This window comes from Lissotriton vulgaris, chromosome 12 (genome assembly GCF_964263255.1).
Source record: "Lissotriton vulgaris chromosome 12, aLisVul1.2, whole genome shotgun sequence".
NCBI lineage: Eukaryota > Metazoa > Chordata > Amphibia > Caudata > Salamandridae > Lissotriton > Lissotriton vulgaris.
The window spans coordinates 126,510,313-126,533,770 of NC_141700.1; the positions used below are offsets into that span (position 1 = coordinate 126,510,313).

General features: G+C 45.2%; 1 protein-coding gene across 12 annotated transcripts in view; it reads left to right on the forward strand.

Moving 5' to 3' along the window:
* The window catches only part of TPM3 (tropomyosin 3), a 116,090-nt gene that overhangs the window by 72,225 nt on the left and 20,407 nt on the right, over positions 1-23,458 (forward strand). For 2 of the 12 annotated variants that reach the window (XM_086947524.1, XM_086947530.1), the window contains 6 exons: positions 243-313; positions 3,185-3,260; positions 5,818-5,880; positions 7,557-7,626; positions 9,447-9,525; positions 10,123-10,648. In XM_086947524.1, coding sequence (XP_086803650.1) covers positions 243-313; positions 3,185-3,260; positions 5,818-5,880; positions 7,557-7,626; positions 9,447-9,525; positions 10,123-10,126 — 363 coding nt within the window. In that variant the 3' untranslated portion in view covers positions 10,127-10,648. Of the gene's footprint in view, positions 1-242; positions 314-2,390; positions 2,467-3,184; positions 3,261-5,817; positions 5,881-7,556; positions 7,627-9,446; positions 9,530-10,122; positions 10,649-23,458 lie in introns of those variants that run through there. The other 10 variants (XM_086947522.1, XM_086947528.1, XM_086947526.1 and 7 more) reach the window with 5 other exon arrangements.

The window sequence follows — 23,458 nt, forward strand, 5'->3', positions numbered from 1 at the left end:
TGCCTGTTAATGTCTTAGTATTCATTTCTAACACCTTCCTGACTAGGTAGGGTCTCCCTTCTCCCACTATCTGGTTCATTTACGTTTTGATCTTGCCCTCCTTTCTCGTCTGTTTTTGTGGCTTTTTTTGTACACTCCTCCTTTCTCGTCTGTTTTTGTGGCTTTTTTTTGTGCACTCACTTTCAGACCACTCTTTTACTGCTGTCTCCTAGAACACACTCTTACTGTCTTATTTTTGGTAGGTTGCTCGTAAATTGGTCATAATTGAAGGGGATCTTGAACGCACAGAGGAGCGAGCTGAGATCTCCGAGTCGTGAGTATTGCATTCCCTTTTCCTCTATTGCACGACACCCGTTCTGCATAGAATCTTATAAAAATCATACCTCCACTATGGGGTGCAGGGCCTGGAATCTTAGTGGGAGGGAATTTTTAGTGTAACTTGGGTTTCATTCATATCCACAATTAGACCTGTTTATTGCCTCCTGTGTTAGGTTGGCGGTGCTCACCAAGAGACGGAACTGTTTTGTTCCCCATTTGGGAAATGTTCCAGAATGTAGCAAGATAATTCTGTTGGTCTATGCAGATAGACTTTTTCAGTGCGCATGGCATGGTTTACAGTGTGAAAAGGCTGTGATCTCCCTTGCTGAGAAGCTTGACGAAAGTGCACCTCCACTTCGTGTGCGCCTTGCTTCTTCTGTTTGATCGTAAAGGAGAGTCGGGAACCTTTTAGTTAAAGCATGAGTTTGTATTGCTCTCTAAAATTCTTTACCATAATATCTCACATCATCCTACATTTTCACTGTACTGATAAGTAATGTGTATCACCAGAAGATTATTGGTACCCTAATCTCTGTGAGAAATCCTATATCTACAAAATGGACTGTTTGCTAGCAAAGCTAAAACCAAAGTCTAACGCTGCAAAAAGAAAACTTCAAACTAAAATGTGGCTCCCTGGTTGGTGATAAATATTGTAGTGCAGACATTAGGAAAAAGTAGTCGAAAAAAATGTGAACTTGTTCCAGCATGCCTATATTGAGGTCCTTTGAAAATGTTTGTTGTTTTAGTCCAAGCCAAGTCCAGCGTCTCTCCGGTACCTAGACTACTTCATTTAGGCTTCTTTCCAGCTGCTTGAGTGTGAGGATTGAGTTTCCCCTTAACCATACGTGAGCACCATGACTTTTCTCTTTGTGTCCACAAAGTATATCCCCGCTGGGCCTGGTGATATCAGAAATAGATCTCGTTTAATGGCCTGAAACCAGTGTTTTGGCGATAGTGCATCTGGCAATGCACTCTCAATGTGTTGTGACTGTCGTCCAGGAATTCTCCTAAGCTGTGCCATTGATGAAGGCACGAGTTTTTTACGGCTGAGAAATAACTTTCTATTTCTGGATGGGTATAATGGCCGTTCTCACCTGCTCCATTCTTCAGGCTTGTGCTTGACTGGTCATGGCCATTCATTCTCCTTTCCATGTCTATTCTTAAATGTTTTTGGAAAAATGGATCTCCTCCATAGAACCCGATTCGGTGGAGTGCCTACACGAGTCTCACACTGGAAAGACTGGCTGATAATGTCCACTACTTCAGTTTGACCAGTGTAACCGTGGTCAGTTCTAGCACCACACCAAGAAAGAAGAGCAGTCTCGTTTAGTTCTTTGCTTATTTCCTTTGTGGTCAGGAGTACTGGTGTTCCCCTTTGTGTGGTCCATAGAGTGCTCATCATAAGCCTTGTTCAAACGTGACGGAAGAGGAACTGTAATATATTGCTAGCCTGATACTTTCGCTCGAAGTCTTGGCATCCTCTTTAAAACTATTGTATTGCATGCTGGTGACATGAAGCTCTGAATGAGGTTTCGTCTGCATGGGGCTGAACACTAACCTAATGAGAACTAACAAAGTTAACCATCGACTTATTCTTTTTATTCAATTTTTTTCCTTGAATATGTTAGACATTGGTTTGGGAAGGTTGTAGTCCATATCAATAGTATACTTGTTACAGCTATAAACTAGTTAGTATACATTCACCTGTTTGCCCGGGTATCCTTGTTTGTCATTGTTACACCCAATATAGAATCAGGTGGAAGATTTAGCAGTTGGTTTGCTTTTCTTCCTCCATCGAGATGATCAATACCATTAACTACAACTTAGGATGTATGGATTCCTGCCACTCTTTAGCACACTCTTCCATATGGATTCCAGGCCTTGCACAGCCAGTATCCGTGCATGCGTTTGGTATTGCTTCCTGCCCAGACATGCATGTCATGACCACAATTCTTCTTTTGTTTTCCTTCTCCCTGTCTGCGCTGCTTGTTGTCCACCCGCCTTCCCTCCCTCCCATGTGCCTCTCCTCTCCTTTCCTGCCCTGGTGCCACCCTGCCGATCATCACTAACAGCCGTGCCCGTCAGATGGAGGAGCAGATGAGGCTGTTGGACCAGAGCGTGAAGTGCCTCAATGCTTCCGATGAAAAGGTACTAACCATTTGCCCACTGCCCGTGTGGTGGGGTGCAAAAATGAGGATTGGCTGCCCTCTCTCAGCTCCTTCCCACCCTTGCTCCTTCTCTACCTGTCCTCCTTTCGCTCATTAATCCTACTTTCCTTCTCATTTCATTTTTGATTATAGACTGCTTGGCTGTTGATTCCTTTATGAAGTTAGAATCCCCTAGGCCAAGGTGCTGGTCCCACTCCCACAAAAGTGTCGCCAAAGCGGGGGGTGTTGTGCGTACCAAACACTATATTTATTGGACCCTGTAATTTCCAGAGGATCTGCTGCAGAATCGCACACGCAGAACAAGACCCCTATTATGTTCCTGGTTTTTGAGCATAGGATTCTTGGATCAATCACCAATGCCCTGGTGAGATGTTTGATGCTTTTGCCTTGCCACACTATTAGGGTCTGGATGGTATAATGTGTGATTCTGGGGCTGAGACCTCATCAATCTAATCAAGAATTTAATCTGAAGATCACACACTCCCTGCTGCACACTTCCAACTGGGTGCTTAATTACATTTGATAGGAAGGGCTTTCTTTTTAACTACATACATTTCTATTTATTGATGATTGACCTACTGTCTGGACTTTTCTGCTCCCCTTTTTTCTTTCTATCTTCTTACCTCCCTCTGCTCCCTTTCTTAATGTCCTTCCCTTCCTACCCATCTCTCCCCTGCCTACATGGCTTCGCCCTCCAGTAAATGCGCTGAGCTGGAGGAAGAGCTGAAGAATGTTACCAACAACCTCAAATCTCTGGAGGCCCAGGCGGAAAAGGTAGGTCCAAGAACCTGCCAGTGCACTTCCTTTCCTCCATCTGGCATGTTGTGCACACAAACTGCACCAACGTCGGTCATCTGTAAGGATGTGATGCTGCCTGTCGGAATTGCTGCAGTTTAGTTCATGTATTTTTGGTGTTGGGAAACTGTTTTCAGTTGGACCCGGGCGGAGGGAGGCAGTTCTTACAATATCCTGGGTTGATTTGACACCAATAATACCATTGAATGCAGTGGGAATGGTTTTGTCCCCTTGAGCATGAGCGGAATTTCCTGTGATTCACCTGGTTGGCATGTTCATTATTTTTGCCGCAGTGCAGTATTTACATTAGTGAAGTGCTGGCTGAAGCTTACTAAAGTCACTGTGTGCCCCAGACAATTTGAGTCATAACGTGGGAATCACCCCTTTTGGAACTTTTTAACGCCGGGGAAGGACTTGTGAAGAACGGCTCCATTCAGTTTGTTGGCTACTAGTTGGACATGGGTGTTTGTGTTTTATGTTTTTTTGCTTGGTTCTAAAATTGAAATATTGTGTTAATAGGAGTACAGAGTGTGCTGTGTCTCACTAATCGAGCAGCTCGGGACCATCTTTGAAAGTTGAAACTAAAGCTGCTCGCCCAAGGATGTGAATGATTGATCTCCTCTTAAAGTAGTTTTTTCACGTTGCATGAACAATGTTATTGTTTGGGGGAGCAGGTGGTCCATACAGGGAGGAGTCCCCTTCAGAAGCTATCATTTTGCCCTCTCTTTGGCAGTTATGTATATTCTTGTTTCAAGCCCAGTAAAAGAATGCTGAGAATTTGGTGATGAGGAATCCGTTCTTATAGGTGCCAGAGATCCTGATTGACATGGCAGTGGAGATTAAAGGGGATGCGAATCTATAATGGGATCCAGATATGCTTTCTAAATGTATGCAGGATAAGATCTTTTTGTTCCTAGTGACATATCCAGATCTGTCTTTGAAAGTGTTTTTCTTAGTTTATACTGACCTATTTTTGTCGGAAGCCAATGTCCGTGGTGAATTATCGTTATGTCTGATTTGTTTAAAGGCAAATATTTGACAGATTTCCTGCTATAGTGGACTTTCTCACTCCCATGACGGAAATGATTTAAGCCTTTTTCCTCTCTGGGCCAGCTGCCGGACATTTTCATTGTAAGGGGAATGGGATGCCTTCGGGGCAGCTGCTTGAAAGGTTTTGCACCATAGAGGTTATGTCTTTCAGAGTAAGAACTCTTACTTTTTCAATTAGCCACCTGTCTGATGCTTACTTCCACCTTGCGGCTGCACCACAGCACTGTAGAAGGAACAACCTAGAAAAGGAGGGAAAGAAACTATGGAAATGGTGCGAGAGCGAAGGGTTGCAATGAAGTCATGATTTTCTGTAATTTCTGCTGATGCTGCAAAGAGATGCTTGTGTATTATGTGCATCCTTGATGAGGTTTTGTTGATGCATCGATTTAATTTTTTTGGCTGTTTTTTGTTGTAAATATCTTTGGTTATTGCCGGTAGTTAAATTTATAATCTGTGTGGTTCTTCAGTTCGTTACTTTTGACAGTTCATTAGGTGGGCAATAGTTGGACTGTTAGCTTTTGTTTTTTTTTCTCCGGGGATGTGTCTTCTAAATCTGTTAAATCCTCGAGTAGGTAATTGTGGTCAACGTACATTGTTCCCAGGCTAATTAATAACCATCACCTTTTATTGAGTAGTTGGAAGGCCTTAACTCCAGTCTGTCCTTTTGGGCGGGTGGTGAGGGATTTTTTCTAAATCTGAATTGATTTTTGGATGTGCATTTGAGGCTTAATTACTATATCTGATGGGGTTGTAGAACTTGTAAAGCATGAAATGATCATTTTCCCCTTGGATATGTTGACGAATTAGATAATTTGAGCAGGTTTCATCCATTACTTAAATTCCCTCTGATACTTGTTTGATAGAACAGTGGTGGTTGGTATTTGTTTGGATGTTATTGGGTTGTGTGGGGGCGGTTCTTGAACCTGTAGATCTAGATCACATGAAATCGAGAATTGTGAGGTGGAATGAGTAGTTGCCTATAGGGATTTGTACTTTTTGGTGATTCTAACTGGCTTTTTGCTCGTTGAGTTTCTTTGGGTATTGTTTGTGCATATGTTTTTGTGTGGAATTATTGGTGACTTTTGGTTTCTTATTTGGTTTGCATTGCATGTTTGTTTCTTTGTGACATGTTTGCTACTGTGTGGTGTGGTAGTTTCTTTTGTGTGGGATTTTTCAGTGATTGCTATCAGGATGGTTATTTTGCCCATTGTTGAGGGTGGTTGTTTTTTGTTTTATTTTCCGCAATGGCTTTTGTTTTTGAGATCGGTGTGTGGTCTCTGACTTTATTCTTTATGCATGCTTGTTTGTAAGTTATAATTTTGTGATACTGGTTTGCATTTGTTTCATTTTCCATCTATTCATTGTTGGGTGGGTGCTCTTAACGATTTCAAACGGCTTTAGGTACTGATAATAGGTTAGTTATGCTTTGGAAGGGAATGTTTTTTTCTAACTTCATTTCTTACTTCTAATTTTTTTTGGCCCTCAGTACTCCCAGAAGGAGGATAAATATGAGGAAGAAATCAAGATCCTGACAGATAAGCTGAAGGAGGTAAGTCTGATGTTTTGCAATAGTTTCTATTCTCTGCCCAAATGTACTCCCAGTCTGTGGGTCTCCTTCAGGTTTTTTATTACAAGGCCCCACTATAAACTATCGCACAGTACCAAATCAACATAATCCTACTAGCACTGCCCATAGCACGGTCTATTATCCCGCATAGTAATATATACCATCACCCACGAAAACAAACAGTACCCCATGAAGCATAAAAAAGTACACCATGTTATAGAGCTGACTAAGCTACAAAACAGAAAAGGCCCCATCACCACACTATACCATATAATTACCCCCAAAGCCTCACACCTTCTAAAACTATGCAAAAATGATACATTTCCTACAAGACACACCGCCGCCAACATCTTTCAACCTATCTGACTAGACAGTACGTCGCATGCAAACTTCAACAAACTAACCACACCATGTTAGTTCATTCTTATTACGTTTCGTTGCATCACATAGCTCAGTAGAACATATTCTCCAATGTTCCATAATTTTCCATTCTGTAACAAGACCTACAACACCAAAAACACACTCATTTGGTCAGACTACTTGACACTCCCACAATCTACCATACCTGTCCAACACAAAGAAATACCATACCCTTTACCATCCACCAGCTCTTCCAAATACCCCAGGATTCTGCACAGAGCACACCATAGATCATGAAAGCATTCAAGACACACTCCGGCTGCTCCACGTAAAAAGTCACATGACACATTGAAATATAATCTTTTAACCATCCACATCTTTGCACACTACACAAAGTGTGTAGCACCAGTGCTGTTATCCTTAATCCAGACCAAATACAGAGATGCGGTTTTCTCTATGTAGAAAGGACAGTAAAGTAAAACTGTGGCCTGTACTTCTATGAAGCGGCAATTGATTAGGTGCATATGAAGTTTAGCTATTGCCTGAGGGCATAAACATTTTAGTAAGGCTTTCCTTCGACACAAGGCAATACTGTGATTGCCACTTCTTGTGTCGGACAGCCAGCCAAGGCTCACCACCTGGAGATGGAGGATTAGTATGGTGGTGAAATCATGTGGGAGGCCAAATGCACTTGCCAAGTTCATCTGGCTGAATGTACACCGCCTTTTATATTAATTAAATGAAGGATTCTAAAATCTAAAGTAAACGCAGCGCAGTGTGGTCTGAATTCTAACCAGGAACCCAAAAACATTGACGGAAGCACCAACAAGCCAATAGAAGTCTCATCTTCGCATAACCACACTCGTGGTGGTAAGTAGTAAGACCAATATTCTCTTGACCAGAAGTCTGCAATCTGAGGAATAGAAGAGGGGAAAAAACACAACTATAAATAGAACCCAAGAAATAGAATAAGAGCTAGACTAATGAGGGAGGAAATTCTGTCTAGTAGCAAAGTTGCCATGTGTAGGGCTGCAACGTTCTAATCCAATATTTCCTACTTGAACAAACGGTCTGGTCCTGGGCAAAAGATGTTCTCTCCTTGTTTCTGAATTTTTCTATACACACACATACGGAAACAAAGTGCTTCACCAATGTTAAAATATGTGATTCTGGTATTGCTTGTTTCTGCTTTATGGGCCGCTGACAAATTTTGCCTTATGGCTTTGAGTTTGTATTTTTTTCCTGTCTCGCCACTGACTTGTCTTGCCTCGTATCTTTTTCTTTTTCTTCTCCCAAAGGCTGAGACCCGAGCTGAATTTGCTGAAAGATCAGTGGCAAAACTAGAGAAGAGCATTGATGACTTAGAAGGTAAAGTACTGAGTATATTACATTGAATCGCTTCTAAACTAAATGATGGGCGTAGTTTACGCCAGACAGGCTGTCTGGCCACAGGGTGCAGCTTCTAACTGGGGAAACCTCTTCCTGGAATTGTTACCACGCAGAAGTAGCAAACAGCAGAGAACAGACTGTGTGGGGAATTTAAACCGAGGCTCCTAGAAAATGTTACTATCTTCAAGCAGGTGGAATCCCATGACGAGCAGGCCTTGTTGATTTTGTTTCTTGAAGAATGTGATCTGGGAAAACACTTTGTAAATAGTCCCTGTGGATTGTGCAGATTGTGACCTGGTTGGCAGCTAAGAAGCTGCCGTTTACTAAGTGCAAATTGGCAGCAGCACCCACCAGTAACCATGATAGGGGGAAGGGTAGTTTGGTCATGGAACCCATAAGTAATCTCACAACTATACACTCTGAGGTGACAGGTGGAGGACAGATGTATGTTCACATGTGTGTGTTGCTGATCTGAGATCTTGTAGGTGTGATGAGAATACCACAATGTGCAATAAGGGATCAGAGAGCTTATTTCTGAAGTATCTTGTTCAAGATGGCGATCCTGTAGGAGGTTCATGATACCATACTCGTGTGTTTTGCAGACACACGGTTCAGAACAATGATTATCTGGGATTCTTTCTGTATAGCGTGGGAATGCAGCAGTATATAAAAATAGTACACATTTTTCTTTCCCTAAAAAAAGTGGATCAGCTGTAGTCAGGCTGACAGTGGGGAACTCTGCTGCCATTATTTGCCAACTTGTTGTAAGTCTGCCTAAGTGCACCAAGAGTCAGGGATTCAGGCCCTCCATTGGGGAATCCCTTTCGGAAGACAGTCTGAGGTCCTAGAACTGTGTGTGTACAGGAAGCTTCAGATTGACTGCTGCAGATTTCTGTGCATGCATCTGTGGTCACCTTAGCTGCGGTGCCAGCCAGGCACTGCGCCCTACGATATCAAGGGTCAAAGTGTGTGCAGGTTTGTTAAGAAAGGTGGAGCTTGTGTGTCTAGGGCAGCCTCCCTGTCTTGGCAAAGCTTCTTATGGCGTTTCCAAACACTACCTGTGTGCGAGCCGTCCCCACCCAAGTGAGGGAGGCACAAATCGCCACCTGTGTTTGCTCCAGATTCTGCCTCATTGTCGTGGAGCACGGCCCGGGTGTGTGGGCCCCTGGCTGCAGCCGGATTTATGGTGCTGCACAAGGTTGCCTTACCATTTGAGTAGTGGAGGACAATTGGCATGGGGATACTCTGTAAGATGTGCCTCTGCAGTATCGGTTTACTGATGACCATTATCCGTGCTTGCTTCCTTATCGCCTCTCACCGTGCTGCCTTCCTTCTGTCCTGCACGCTGCTTCCCACGCTGGGACCATGTGTTTCTTCTGTTCACTTCCCTGCAATCCACCCTGTTATCTACAATCTGATCTCCATTACCGGTTGCCACCCGTCCCCCTCTGCCTTTCTACACCTACACTATGGTGCCCCATGCTAATCCTTTTGGACCATGCTTCTTGTCGTTCTGCGCTTCCTTCCATCTCTGATCTCTTATGCTGCCTATGATCTCTGTGCCACCTAAAACATCCGAACATGCTACTTTCTCTCTTCTTTACTGTTCCTCCTGACCTGATCCCACTTAATCCTTTCGCATGTTGCTTGCTCTGCGCCTCCACCCAACGATGGATTCTGCCTGTGCTGCGACTGTGCTTTGCTTTGCCCCTTTTATTGTGGTTATTGGATCCTGCTGTCTGCTCTTCCCACCTAATTCCTACCTGGGCTCCTTGCATTGCCTTTTTTTCTTCTTTCAGATGAACTTTATGCCCAGAAATTGAAATACAAAGCGATAAGCGAGGAGCTGGACCATGCCCTGAATGACATGACTTCCATGTAAACATGCATGGCGTGTGTTTCTTTTAGACTGATAATCTGGGTAGGGGAGAGGTTTGGTGTAAACTTGCTGTGGTGTGTGCTTAGAAATGGTAGCCCTGCTGCTGTGGTTTGTTGGCGTCCACGGGCCTTAATAATAACTCATTCTTTAATCCCGGGGAGCTGTGAGTAGTGCAGTGTAGTCTTGGCCCTAGTTTGCCCCATACAGCGGAACTCTTGCTCCAGCTGTTTGCTTCTTGTCATATGCGACATTAGGTTGCTAAAGATTTTTTTTTAATGGAAATGTGCTGGCCTGCATAATAGTTGGATAACCTTCTGCATGGCTTAGTGTTTGAAGAAATATACCTGAGGTTTTTAAAATTTTTTTTTTCTGTACAAGTCTCTTTCAAACCTTTGCTTCTACATCTTCTCTAGTTTGTGAGGAACAACATTTGGGTGCACGGTGGGCTTCAGAGGTCTGAGACTTGGCATTTGATACAGCCTGAATTGGTGAATGTGCATGCACATTAACCCTCTTGATGTGAACCTCTCGCTAACCTGCCAGACTATTTTTGGCTCTCCAAGTTAGTTTTTCTTGCTCTCTACTTTTTTATGCAGATAAACGCTGGGATTTCAAGCCTGATCTGAAACATTTGAAGTTACGCTACCATTGTCCTCTGCCTCGGTCTCACTCTCTCTCTCTCTCTCTCTCTCGCTCGCTCCCTGGAGTCTTCTTTATACCTGGAAACTTTATTTTTTATTTTTTAGAAAGAATAAAGCAAACTATCTTATTAATACTCCAACCAACTGGAAACTACCTGTTTCTTGTATTTTATTTCTATTTTGCATTTTGTCTCCTTGTTTGCTTCAGACATGATTCCTGTCTATTGGTTCATTAAGTGGTTCTCTGAACTTTCTCTGTATCCCTCTGCTACGTGGAGTGCTTCTTGGTCTCGTCTTTCTTTTGAAGTTCATTTTAGTATTTTATTTCTCTCCTCCGCATAATGCTGCACCAGTATAGGGTCCCTGCTCTGTATCCCCCTCCAAACTCTATTATTCCCACCGGCCGCTTTGCTGTACCAAGCGAGCCTTTATATATAGCAGGCCTTATGGGTGCACATAATAAAGAAATTGATTCTTTGGCAGTGGTCTGTAGGGAATTTTTTAAGGGTGGGCGTAGGAAAACCGTATAAAACCTTGGTTTTGTGTTTGTGTGCTGTACTGTTTCTTTGCCAGACTGGTCAGTCAGTCAAAACTCTTTATTCGATTAATTAAAATCATAAAAAGCAACAATACATACATACAGAATATATATATATATATATATATATATATATATATATATATATATATATATATAATTAAAAACAAGCATATATGTACAAGCATTCATTTATATACACAATATATATTACATCGTTCATGGGAAAACAATTAATACAAAATATCTCCAGATGTGCTTAAAACTACTATTAAAAACAGTTAAAATGTATGATCGTTTCTGTTCCAAGGTTGTGGGGAAGGGATTCAATTCATATGTAGTGTTCTTTTATTCTTTACTCTTGCTGCAGCCACCAGAAAACTTGCTACGCTAAAGATGACCCGCACACTGTTCTGTAATTGCAAATATAGTAGTGCAGGCCTCACCTGTAGGAAACCCGCTTCTCGTAATATGGGCAACAAGAATTTATTTCATGCCTCCGAAAATTTATCACAAAACATAATTAGGTGAAGAGTGTCTTGTGTCGAAGTGTCACAAGAACATGGTGGAGAATCAGATGGCTTACCCCAATGTTGGTAGTCACCCAGAACAAGGTGAATGAGGTTAAATCTGAACCTTATCAGCAAGAAGCGATGGTATGGCTTTGTGACAATCTTAAGGTAGGGTTATATGTGGGGCGAGGACTGAAGAGCATAAATGCTTCTTACTCCTAGTTTTTAGGTCTCGGCGTCAACGCGCGGAAGCGCGTCTCCGCCGAGATCTTTTGTCAGCGACTATCATTCCCAGGAGACAGTCCTGGCCACGCGCATCCTTCCAGGCGATTTGTAACTGGAACGCGCGCTGTGGCCAGGCGCTGTCTCCTGGGAAGCGCAAGCACCACACACGCGTGCGCATACACACACGCGCCCATGCACGCACATACATACAGAGACACCACCCCTGACTCCTACACACACACGCGCGCACACACACACACACACACACACAAGTGCACCGAGGCCCCCCCCTCCGTCACCGTCGCACACATACATACATACACACACATACACACACACACACACACGAGCATACACACGAGCATACACACACACACACAAAGTGCACCAATCGCGCTCCAGAACTTACCTTACCTCAGCACGCGGCGCCCAACCTCCTGCTGGCGCGGCCCCGGGGCTCTACACCGCTCACAGGAGCCCCGGGCCGCGAGACGCTACGACTCCGCCTGCCTCCTCTTCCGGTGTGTACGTGGCCCCGCCCCGTCACTGGCGACCGTGCCTGACTTCCGGGGCGGCCGCGAGTTCAAAGCTGCGCTGCTGATGTCCGGTCCCAGGGGCCTGTAGCAGGTCCTTATTTCGTGCCACCACTCGCCATGCCCAACCCACTCGCGGTAGCTTGCCTCGCTTTATGGCTCTCTCCACACGCCTAGCGGCCGCCACTTCTCACCTCCTTTGCAGAGTAGGCCTCAGTTAGCTTCGTGCTCCATCTACCAGTTCGGGCCGAATTTGCAATCTGCACCCTGGGCAGTTCTTTCAGGGCTTGCGGGTAGGTCTCTGTGCCCCACGGGGGGGTGGGGGGGAGAAACACCAACCTCAGCAAGCAGCTCCGACTTCACCCGATGGGCACACCAGGCCGCAGGTTGCCTCGTGGCACGGCCTACACCGCCTTGGGCTCGCGTGATGTTCCCAGGCGGGCGCTCCAGTCAATCCTCCCCTCGCCACCAGACTCCGCTGCTCGTCGCTTCCCTCCGCTATCTTTGATCGGCGTCAATGTCGGGGGACAGATGCAGCCCAGTATCCTGCTTCGATCGGTGATGTCGGGGGTCCAAGTTTTGCTGCCGGGATGGGGTTTATGATGCGTGTTTCTCGGAGTACAGCGGGAGCCTCACTACAGTGCGGCCATCACTAGCGCCCCTCACTTCACGGAAGGTTGAAAGATGACACTTAGTATCACCGGTTCGTGCAACAGAAAGAGAAAAGACCATAGAAATCACTTAATTCGGTAGGTGAAAGTGATACACACCATGCCGATTTATCAGCCAACAGTGTCTATAAGTTTACGCTGTGTGCTGTCTGAGAGGGAGTACAAACTTCCACAGAGACCGTGCAGAGTGGTGAGTGGTGCAGAGTGGTGAGTGGTGCAGAGTGGTGAGTGGTGCAGAGTGGTGAGTGGTGCAGAGTGGTGAGTGGTGCAGAGTGGTGAGTGGTGCAGAGTGGTGAGTGGTGCAGAGTGGTGAGTGGTGCAGAGTGGTGAGTGGTGCAGAGTGGTGAGTGGTGCAGAGTGGTGAGTGGTGCAGAGTGGTGGGTGAGTGGTGCAGAGTGGTGGGTGAGGGCAGAGTGGTGGGTGAGGGCAGAGTTTTATTTTGGATTTAAAGAAAAAAAATGTCATGAGCAATGCCAATAGCTCTACCTTTAATGATGCCGAGACCATTGCATTGCAAATGCTTGTTTAAGTTCTACCTCCTCCCTATCTGCCTCTGCCATGATTCGGAAATTATGTTTAATCCATCCCAGATCCTTTCTTAATTCCCTCTGGGGTGGTAAACCGTTCCGGGCGTCCCAGCCTGACACACGCCGCTCTAACGTATGCCATTCATGGGATGCTGTGTGCCTTGTCGAGAGCCAGACAAACTTTGAGGATGAGATGATTAAGAGTAATGTCCTCATTGAGCCATGTCTTTGCCCAACAAATCAACGGGGCTACTTTAAGATAGTCTGAGATATATCCCATACCTAGTTCACAATGTACCGCCATGGTCGACGATGACTGAGGTACCGCCAGCAGCGATCTAAAAAACTTGTTTTCGACCAGTTGAATTTTGCCCACGTGGCCATATCCCCATATCGATGCCCCATAAGAGGCAATCGCACAGCACTTAGCCGTGTAAATTTTAAGCATGGGTTCCAAGGGTTTGGCTCCCAATCTTTTGGCAAAATTAAGAAGCGCTGTAGTGGATCTAGCCACTATGTTGCTTTTGTGCTTCTGCTGGGGACCGCAGTTGCCTTTCTCGTCGAATAAGACCCCCAAATACGTGAAAACTGGGACCCTTGAAACTTCCGCACCCAGGCAACTAAAAGTTTTAACGTTCCTGAGCTTCCTACGAGCCCCTGCAATCATAACATGAGATTTTTTACTGTTAATTTTAAGGTCTAGGGCATCCATACATTTTCCAAAGCTGTCCAGCAGCCTCTGTAAACCCAGACCTGTACAGGCAATGAGTACGGCGTCATCCGCGAACAGGAGGACCGGGATACCCGTTCCTCCTGCACTAGGGATGTCCGCACCGACCCCGGCCAGAGATTTTTCCAGGCCATTTATGTAGATCTTGAAAAGAAGGGGAGCCAGGATGCAGCCTTGTCTGACTCCCCGTCTAGAACTAAATTGGTCCGTGCACCTACCGTCCTGTGTAACCCTAACAGCTGCTGCTAGGTCCTGATGGAGCGAGGCAAGAAAATAAACTAGGGAAGCATCTATGCCCATATCTAACAAGATACACCATAATTTGGAACGATTCACCATATCGAAGGCTGATGATAAATCCATGAACCCAAGATATAGGAAGCCTTCTTTTGCCACCGTGTACTTGTTGATCAAGAGGTAAAGATTAATGCATTGGTCCATGGTGCCCCTGTGCTCCCTGAAACCGTACTGGAGATTCGAGAGAACTCCCCCGCCATTCAGCCAATCACCCAGTTTCTGAAGAATAACTCTTCCCATGATCTTGACGGAAGAGTCTAACTGGGAGGTTGGCCTGTAGCAGGCGGGGTCCCCACGGCTCCCCTTTTTGAAAATGGGCACGATAATTGAAGAACCCCAGGATGAGGGAAAACCCACCAGTGCTGCGGCATTAAATACATTTGTTGGGATTTTTGCCCAGAAGTTAGGATACATAATGAAAAGGTCTGCAGGCACCCCATAAGGGTCAGGGGCCTTATTTTTAGAAGTAGCACGAATAGCCCTTTCTACTTCTTCTAGTTCGAATTTGATGGGGGTCCTGGGACAGCTAATAGTAGGGAGTACGGATGTTAAGTCAGGCGTGTCCTTGTCCCCATAAATGTTCTTAAAGTGCCGGAGCCAAACATCGTCCGGAATTACGCAGTCCGTGTCTAGATTGTCGCTTTCCGAGAAGAATGGCTGATTTATTATGGCCCAGAACTTCCTGCTATCCCTTAATACATCGGCAGCCTGTAAGCTATCCCATGCTTCCTCTTTGATTTTCTGTTTCCGCAGGGATATTGCCAGTTTGTACTCCCTGCGGAGAGAGAAAACCAAAATTCTATCTCTTGGGCTCCTTTTAAGGGCCTCCAGGAGGGCCTCATGGGCTTTAGAGCAAGAGCGATCAAACCATCTTTGGTCTTTCTTGTAATGTGACCCTCTCCCCTTGTTTAGATTATCAGCTATTTGTTTGCAAATGGCTGAGAAGGAGGTTATCGTTCCCTCACCCACAGCGTTGCCATCTAGGCAAATGCCCATATTGGACTCAGTCATGGCCACCAGTTCTTCGAAGAAGGCCTCTGGGACTATTTTGTCCCACTTTATCCGTCTGCCTTGATCTTTTGTAGAAATGGCTCGTGGTGCTTCCCTTCCCGGGGCCCTAGTGGTAGTCTTGGCACCCATGTCAAGTTCTAATACAAGAGGGTTGTGGTCACTAAATGGTGATATCACTACGCTCTAGGCTAATGTTATAGTCAGCAAAGGGGGGGACACAAAAATGTAATCGATAACAGAGTTAACCCCCCCTCCCTGTAAAGGTAGGTGCATTCTCATTACCACTTTCCCTAACTGGTTCTAATAGGTTCAGATTGGAAAGCAATGCTTCCAAATCCTCCCAGTTTACCATGTTCAAAATGGGGTACCTTACTATTTAGCTGCCCATCTAAATCGTCCCCATAACAATCCCATTTGCAAGGGTGTGTATTAAAATCCCCCATGAGGAAAATCTCTATTGAAAAAGAGTGATTGACTTTGTATACTGACAAAAATTGTTCTAATATATTGAAATGTTCAAGACCATCCATGGCATTATACAAGTTTATCAAAAGGCATTTCTTGTTAGACAAGGACCATTCCAAAATGAGGAAGTTATCTGACTCGACATGACATTTTCTAAATGATCCAGTAAGATCTAAGGAGACAAGGAAAAGTAAGCCGCCCTTAGATCTCCCCATAGTCCCTCTAATCGCGGGAGTGGCAAAGCTTTGAAAACCTTCAAGATTAAAGCTAGAGTCTGCATCCCAAGTTTCCTGCAACGCCAGAATATCGAAGTGTTTTATAAATTGCAGCCAGATGGGATCAGAGCTTTTAGATCTGATGCCCTCCACGTTCCAACTTAAAAATTTGCATGGGACTAAGTGTGAATCTGTGGGGGTAGTAAGACAGTCTCTCTCCTTCCCCTTACTTGCGGTTACATGGCCCAGTCAATCATTGCATTCCATCTGAGATAGGGGTGAGAACCTGTTACTAAGCTGTATCTCTCCCCTGGGTTGCACATTTATCGGGGAGGCTGGAAGTATGTTCACCGATTCAATGTCCCCACCCCTGGTTGGCCTCTGAGCTATGGACCGCTGGGCAGTCATCCTAGCCTGGTATGTTAAAATACTTGTATTGCTCGGTCTTGTGTATTGTCGGGAATGTGGAGCTGCGGGTCTATGGACGCCGGGTGGTGGGTAAAAAAAAACCCCAGGGGGAGGGGTCTAATGCCTTTATTTACAAGCTCTGAGCCATCCCAAAATCTTTCTGCACAATTCCTGTTCTTGAAATTCACCACCACACAATCCCCGGGGATGTTCTTTGGTCGATGCCCCACCCATCGTACCCTCCTTACCATTGTAATTGCACTAGCTATATTAGCTTCGCCTGAGCTAAACTGGTCGCACCACTGACTAGCTAGGTTCATCAAGTCAGCGGTAGTCTCCCAGACACCCCCCCTTACCAGGGGAACTCCTGTGAAGATAGCCACCAAAGGTGCAGCATCCGGTGGCAACTCCAGGGTGTAACCAGGCTGACGGGGATGTCTACTATTGGCCTTATCCCGGGTATGGGATGCATTTTCCTCAATTATTCGGTTAGGTGACCAGCCCCTTGCGCTTGGCTTCCCTACTATATTAGTTGCCCCTACCCCACTAGGGACCCGACAGGGTATGGGATTAGAATTATCAACTGTAGACAAGTTGTTAGCTGTAACATCTGGCTGGGTCGGGCCTCCCTTGTCCCCACTATGTTGTCTCAGCAGCTGATCAATCTTTTCGCATTTAGAGAGAAGCCCTGCTACGCAGGTATTTAGGGTTTCCACAATGTCCTTAGCTACAGATACCAATACAGGTTCCAAGCGCTCGATGAAAAGGTCCTCAATAAGTTTCCCAATTTGGCTCTTCAGGCGAGAGTCCAGTCTATTGGTATTTGACAAGTCTTTTTTAGGCCTTCCCAAAGAGCTTAATGGTTTTCTCCTCTTATATGCCCTATGTGGGGTTGCGGTGGGCGTGGGGGATGTAGGTAAGTGGACAGTCGAAGCATCTGGGGGAGTTGGTTGTGCAATAGGAGGTGGATTCGAATCCCGGTTGGTGATTACAACAGTTGGGACCAAAGGTATCTCCCTAATGTGGTCAGATCTCCGGACTGGGTGAGTTTCCTCTGCATTCAGGCCCAGTTCTTTCTCAGCGTGTGCGATTTTCTTTAGTCAAAGCCCCCACTGCTGAGGTTAAGTATGAAATAATTGATTCGGAATGTCTAGGGTGTTTAGCTTTTGACCCAGCATCATCTTTGGTACATACTTTTTTTCCTTTTGCCCATGTTTACTGCAGGAGGTTAGAGGGGGGGGGGCCCAGCCCAGCCTCCTTCAGCCCCTGACTGCCACAGACGGCCCGCCCTCTGCCCGGGCTCCGCCCGGCGTCGCCCGCGCGCGTCCCGCGACGCGGGAGGAGTGTCTGTTCTTTATGCGCCTCCAAGCGCGGTAAGGTGACGCTGCAGGCGGCGTTCCAGCGTCCAGCAAGGTACGCTGGGAAGTGTAGTCCAGTGTAGCCGCTCCCCCCTCTCAACGCCCGCGGTGGCAAGTGCGGCGGCGGGGGAGTGCAGGAGAATGCGGGCGCGATTAACAGCAGCGCTGTTACCTAGGTAGGAACTTGCCTCTGTGCCCCCTGAGTAAGGGTGGGTGTAGGAAAACCGTATAAAACCTTGGTTTTGTGTTTGTGTGCTGTACTGTTTCTTTGCCAGACTGGTCTGTCGGTATTGCTTTTTTCGAATCTGAAACCAGTTAAAATAGGATCGACTACTTTTAGACCATCTTGAGAAGTGCTCCAGTTCTCTTGAATGCCCTACAGGCAGAGCAGGCTTGCGAGGGATGGCTCTGGAATTGTCACACATCAGGGCCGCCTTCTGTCGGCAACAAAGAAACTGACTCTCCGTTGGTGGAGTACACATTTTTGTCAGCCTATATAATTAAATTGTAATCCTATCGCATTGATTTATCCAAGTAACTAAAACACTGCACTTCTCTTTATTTTCACTTTCAGTAAAATGTGTACTATTTTCAGTACAATCTGGCTCACTTCTCTCTGGAGAGAGGTAGATACATTTAAGTTGTGTATCTACATTTAAAATATGAAGCCCTATCACACCCCTGTACAATGTAGTTTGGTTCTTGCTATCCCATTGCTCCTTCGGAGTTGGCAGTTAGAGCTGTATTGATTATCCAGCTTATAAAAACAGAAATCGTAACTACACTAAGTGGTCATTAGAATGATTTCCCAACTGCACATATTTTATCTTTGATCTTCTCTAATTAGTCGAATGTGAGTTGAGCAAACTCGGAGATGAGTCATGAAGGTACACTGTCTATACAAGTTAAACAGCAATGCGCCTGCAGGGCTCAGCCGATGGTGACATCATTGTAAGTCATGGCGAAAGATCGGCTGCACCGGTGTAAGTCCTGGGATTTGTTTCGGCATGACTGTTTGAAACCATCCTATAAACTTTGAGGATATCTGCTTGTGGTTATATTTTGTTTTTTATTGTTTTTGACTTCTTGCAGCACTAATTTGCCCATTTCTTGTGACATTAGAAGATACTCCAAGCAGAAATGATCGACTCCTCAAACAGTTTCTGTTCATTTAAGAAAAGCACAGATGGGGCAGATTCAAAATAATGACCCAAGTGATGCAAGGTTCCTGAATGGTTTCTGGGATGCACCCTCTGTATGAGCTTTCTGACTAGCATTATTAAAAACTCAATCTTACAGGGAGTCAAAATAGAAAAACACATATTGACAGTGTTTAATAATTTCATAGCCTGTTGATTTTATATGCTTCATGACCATGTGGAGGAGTGTGGCTCAATGGTTAGAGCGGCAGACCCTGATGCAGAAGTCTGGCCCGGGACCAGGGTTCAATTCCCGCCTCGGTGGGTCTTGGCCTCAATTTACTCGGATATGATCATTCTCGCCTCGGTGCCTACTCCAACCATGGAGTCCCACTCTGCAACTCTGGGCAATAGCTTGCTTAATCTCCACAACGGCCCCAACAAAGCTAGGATGCCTGGCTTCACCTTGGGGGTGCCCAGGAGTGGGCACTTCACAGGGGCCAGGAAGGGTTCCTCACCGGTACTCGTACAAGTGCCGAGAGGCCTCTGGGTAGTTGTGCGCTATACATGTACCTCTACATTTACAACACCTAAGGCGTTGAACTTCGTGGACAGTGAAAGAATTAGCCAAATGGTCATCAAAGGTCTCAGAACAAATGAACATCACTGGTGCATTACAACCAGGCACCTCTGAAGCCATACATACCGGGTTTAACTTGTAATTGCGCTAGACGATCGTCATGCAGTACTAATAACCATTGCAAGCTATATGAAGACCGCTAATATAACAATTGATTTTGTCATGACAAGGCACTATCCTGTCCTAGTCTTGCCTTGGTGATAAACCCGTAATATACAAGCGGGCTTTCAGTACTGTGGAAGGGATGCCACCACCATGCCCTAGCCAGGGATGTTGCCTACCGGGTTAGTTCACAGAGTAGTGAGAAGCTTTCTTTAAAGGGTTGAACGGGTCCTATCACTTATCAAATCAGTCCTTTTTAAAGATAAAATACTTGTCCCAGAATTACTCACTGCTTCCGGGGTGAAAAGATAGCTATCACTGTTGATCTCACCCTTTAGTTCCGCCCTACAAATTATTTGCCCTATAAATCTCGCTGTGGGCATTCCTTGTCTTCAGTCTTCCTGCTCTGTATGCTGGTGGTTCTACGGGATTTGGATTTTTCAATGATGGAACCTTTTATTTGCTCTGGTGATCTCTAGTTGTAGCCGAGCGAATTAATAAATGTTAAGTGTGAGAAAATCAGAATTACAAGAATACCTCAAAGTACCTCCTCCACTCTGTAGACTAAATGTAAACCATTTTCTTGATCTCCAAGTCTTCAAGATGTTGCACTTCGTGGGGGAAGTGGGTCTTTCCTTAAGCGAGCTTGGTGAAAGCGCAAGGCAAGTGTGAATGTTCTGTTTTTTTCGGCCCTTGATTGAGGCCAGTCGTTTGCTGTAGCCACTGGTTTCGTGCAGGTGCCCAGAGTGACTCCTCTTCCTGCAGTCTGTAGACCGCACTCAAAGCACCAGAGGGCAGCCAGTTAAGTTGGAAGAGACGTCAGCCTCTTTTAAAAGGTGAATACAATTATTCCACATAAGAAATAAATGTTGCAGATTTTGAGAAACTGATTCCAGTCTTTGAACTGTACGAGGTTTAGATTCACATGAATGTATTTGTTCATCTCTGAGAGCCCCTTTAGCCCCAGACTCCATTGCTTATACTCCATGCGATGACTCTAGATCCGTATTGGAGCTTGTACCTTTAACATGATGTATAACTGTTCGGGTTCTGTGGTTAAAAAATAATTTAAAGACAAAGCTTCACTACACGAGTGTAGTTCGATAACTTTAGATCAGCAGCATGATCTCTGAGGATATAAATGCAATATCTAGAATCTATGGCCATTACTGGAAATACGAGGTGATCACTCACTTTCACTGTTTGGGATCCGAATAAGACAGATTCATAATTTGGTTTACAGTAAAGGGTTGGACACTGTTCCTTTAAAAACTAATATTGACAAATGTGCCATGTTAATGTGCTAAGGCATGCTGACAGCAACTGCACATGCCTGTGTGTGTGTGTGTGTGTGTGTGTATGTCACACTGAAGACAAGACCTGTTCTCTGCCAAAACTCAGTTTACAAAGTATTTGTAAAGCCAATGTGTCTATTGGCTCTCAGTTGGTTGGGGTAGTGAATTGGTGGCCAGGTAGGATTGTAAATGGGAGGGCAAGTGGGGTGGAGAGCAGCTAGGTTAAAAAAACGCAGGCACCAAGAAACCGGTCATGCTGGCCGCATCAAACCACGCCCCTTTTTTCTGTTGGGCGGGGGGGGGACTGATGGAGCAGGTGTGTGGTAGAAGAAGAAAGTGGGGTGGTAGGGGGAGCTGAAACTGGGTGGGAGAAGAAAACCGGTTCAGGTGGATGTGGAGGGAGAAGAAACTGGGGCTGGTCAGCTTGTAATGATTCTTTACAAAGTATGACTTAGGTCTACTAATGTTCTTAGTGTTTGCTGGCTGGGGGTGACACCGATGTTGTCGAAGGAAGCTTTTGAAACCATGTAGTGAGACTAGCTCATTAGAACACCTTGGAGTCCTATAATTTGCCACCCGGTCAGGCCCTCGATGTTTCGTGTCTACCATGTCTCAGCCTAAGGAGGAAGCCCATAACCAGATTGAGATGCTCCTATTCTTTGGCTTCCCTTAGACTTGACTGCAGCATTGTTACCCTTATGACAACCCCACCCCCCTGAAATATTGCACAAACGTATCCATGCTGATTTCTTGTCTTGCTTAGTAGTGGTGGCTCGCAAATTGTGCCCCAGATCAGGTTGGAAGGCGTATCTTGTACACATTCAACTAGGTTCGTTTTTTCAATGCTTGGTTATGGTGATTTGTACTACATGGAAAAATCCCTCTGGATTGCAGTGCAACAGATGCTGCTTTTCTGCACCCTGCCTCCACTACTGCCTAAAGGACCTACAATCCTACAACAGCGTGCTGCGCACAGACTCATTCAGGGCAGATAGTGTGCACCGCAGGATGTTCCAGAGTGCAAAGTGGAATCTTATTGTACTTCAAAGATTAGGAAGGAAGGGTACTCTAAATGTTATGTGGAGCGAGTACTGAGAATCCACAGCGCTATTAAATGGCAGTCAGTTTTGTATGATGTAACTTGGAAATGTTACTCGGTCACTGGTAATGCACATGTGCTGTTAATGTTCACAAAATGCAGGACCCTGCCTGCATTAAAAAGCCCTTGTGTTTCCAAGCAGTGCAACTCATTGACTCGGATAATAGAAATTGCAACCTCAACTGATGGGGATTTTCGTGCTCTAAAGCAGACACTTTGTAAAAAAGGATGTTTAATAACATGCTTGTAATTGAAGGTACAGCTACTCCTCTGCATGGAATGACAAGATAATGAAGTCTTCCTAACTGCCAAGGAGATTTAAAGACCTGGGTGGTGGTCAAATTTACAACCAGGCTAAAGTGATCCGCCTTTAATCTTCCCTCAGACTGGGTATAAACGGTGACATGTTAGTAGTAAAACAATAAATAGATAACATTGACATCTTTGTCGTTTGCAATATGGCAATGTACATCTCTATGCAAGGTGATTTCCTGAAAAAGTCCATACTTGACGCTGTGCAGTACAGTGGAGCCTTTCCAGTCCTCTTGAGTGGAATGCAGCACGCCCTGCCTGACTCCGCAACAGGATTTGTGCTTGTCCAGGCTCGATGCATGCAGTAATGTACACAATTTGGAGACAACCATTGCAGGCCGAGCCAATGGATGTTTATGTAACACGTGAGCTGTGATGGAGAAATAACACAATTTCAGGTTTCTTGGAGTCGAAAGAGACCCTCTCACAGTTTCCTCTTGTTTCTTGGGGGTATATTCTGGGTAATCTGAGCCTTGCACATGCGTTGTGGACCAGACCATGGCATTTGTATGATTTCAGAGGACATGTTGGAAAGATGCACTGCCCTACCATCCAGCCCAGATCTCCGATTATAAGCCACATCTCCTAGTACACTTCAGAGTGAACTTTATGCTCACAACAGCACTAGCCACCAGCGCACGCCAAACACTATCTTATAAACAAGCATTTGCAATGCAATAGGTCTCGAATTTAGAGATTTTGAGCTATTGGCGTTGTAAATGACAATGCCTATAATTTGTGTTTTTTAAACCGATATATAAAAATCATTGTCATTTACAATGCCGATAGCGTAAACTCTCGCAAATGCGAGACCTATTGGATTGCAAATGCTTTTGTTCTCTAAAAATAGAAAATAAGAAGTTGGTGTGTGTCCTGCCTGCAACAGCAGGCAGGACAAAGCGATTTGAGAAAATAGTGCTCAGAGGCTGTAATTAAAGCCTATTGAGTAACACACATAACAGGTTGTTGCAATGGGAGGCTACAAAATGAGACCAGGCGGTACTAAGGAGGGACTACTAAGCCTATTGACAAATGAACCGCCACAGTTTACAGTGGACTATGACACACCAGTGAAAAATATGGGCGGAGTTTCAAGTCCCTACCTGAATACAGCATGCCTCGCAGAGCAGCGTATGTGCTGTCCAGGCTTGACCTAATTAGCACATTAGGACAGATAGATCTCCTAAATATACTTCCATCACAGCACCCAGCAG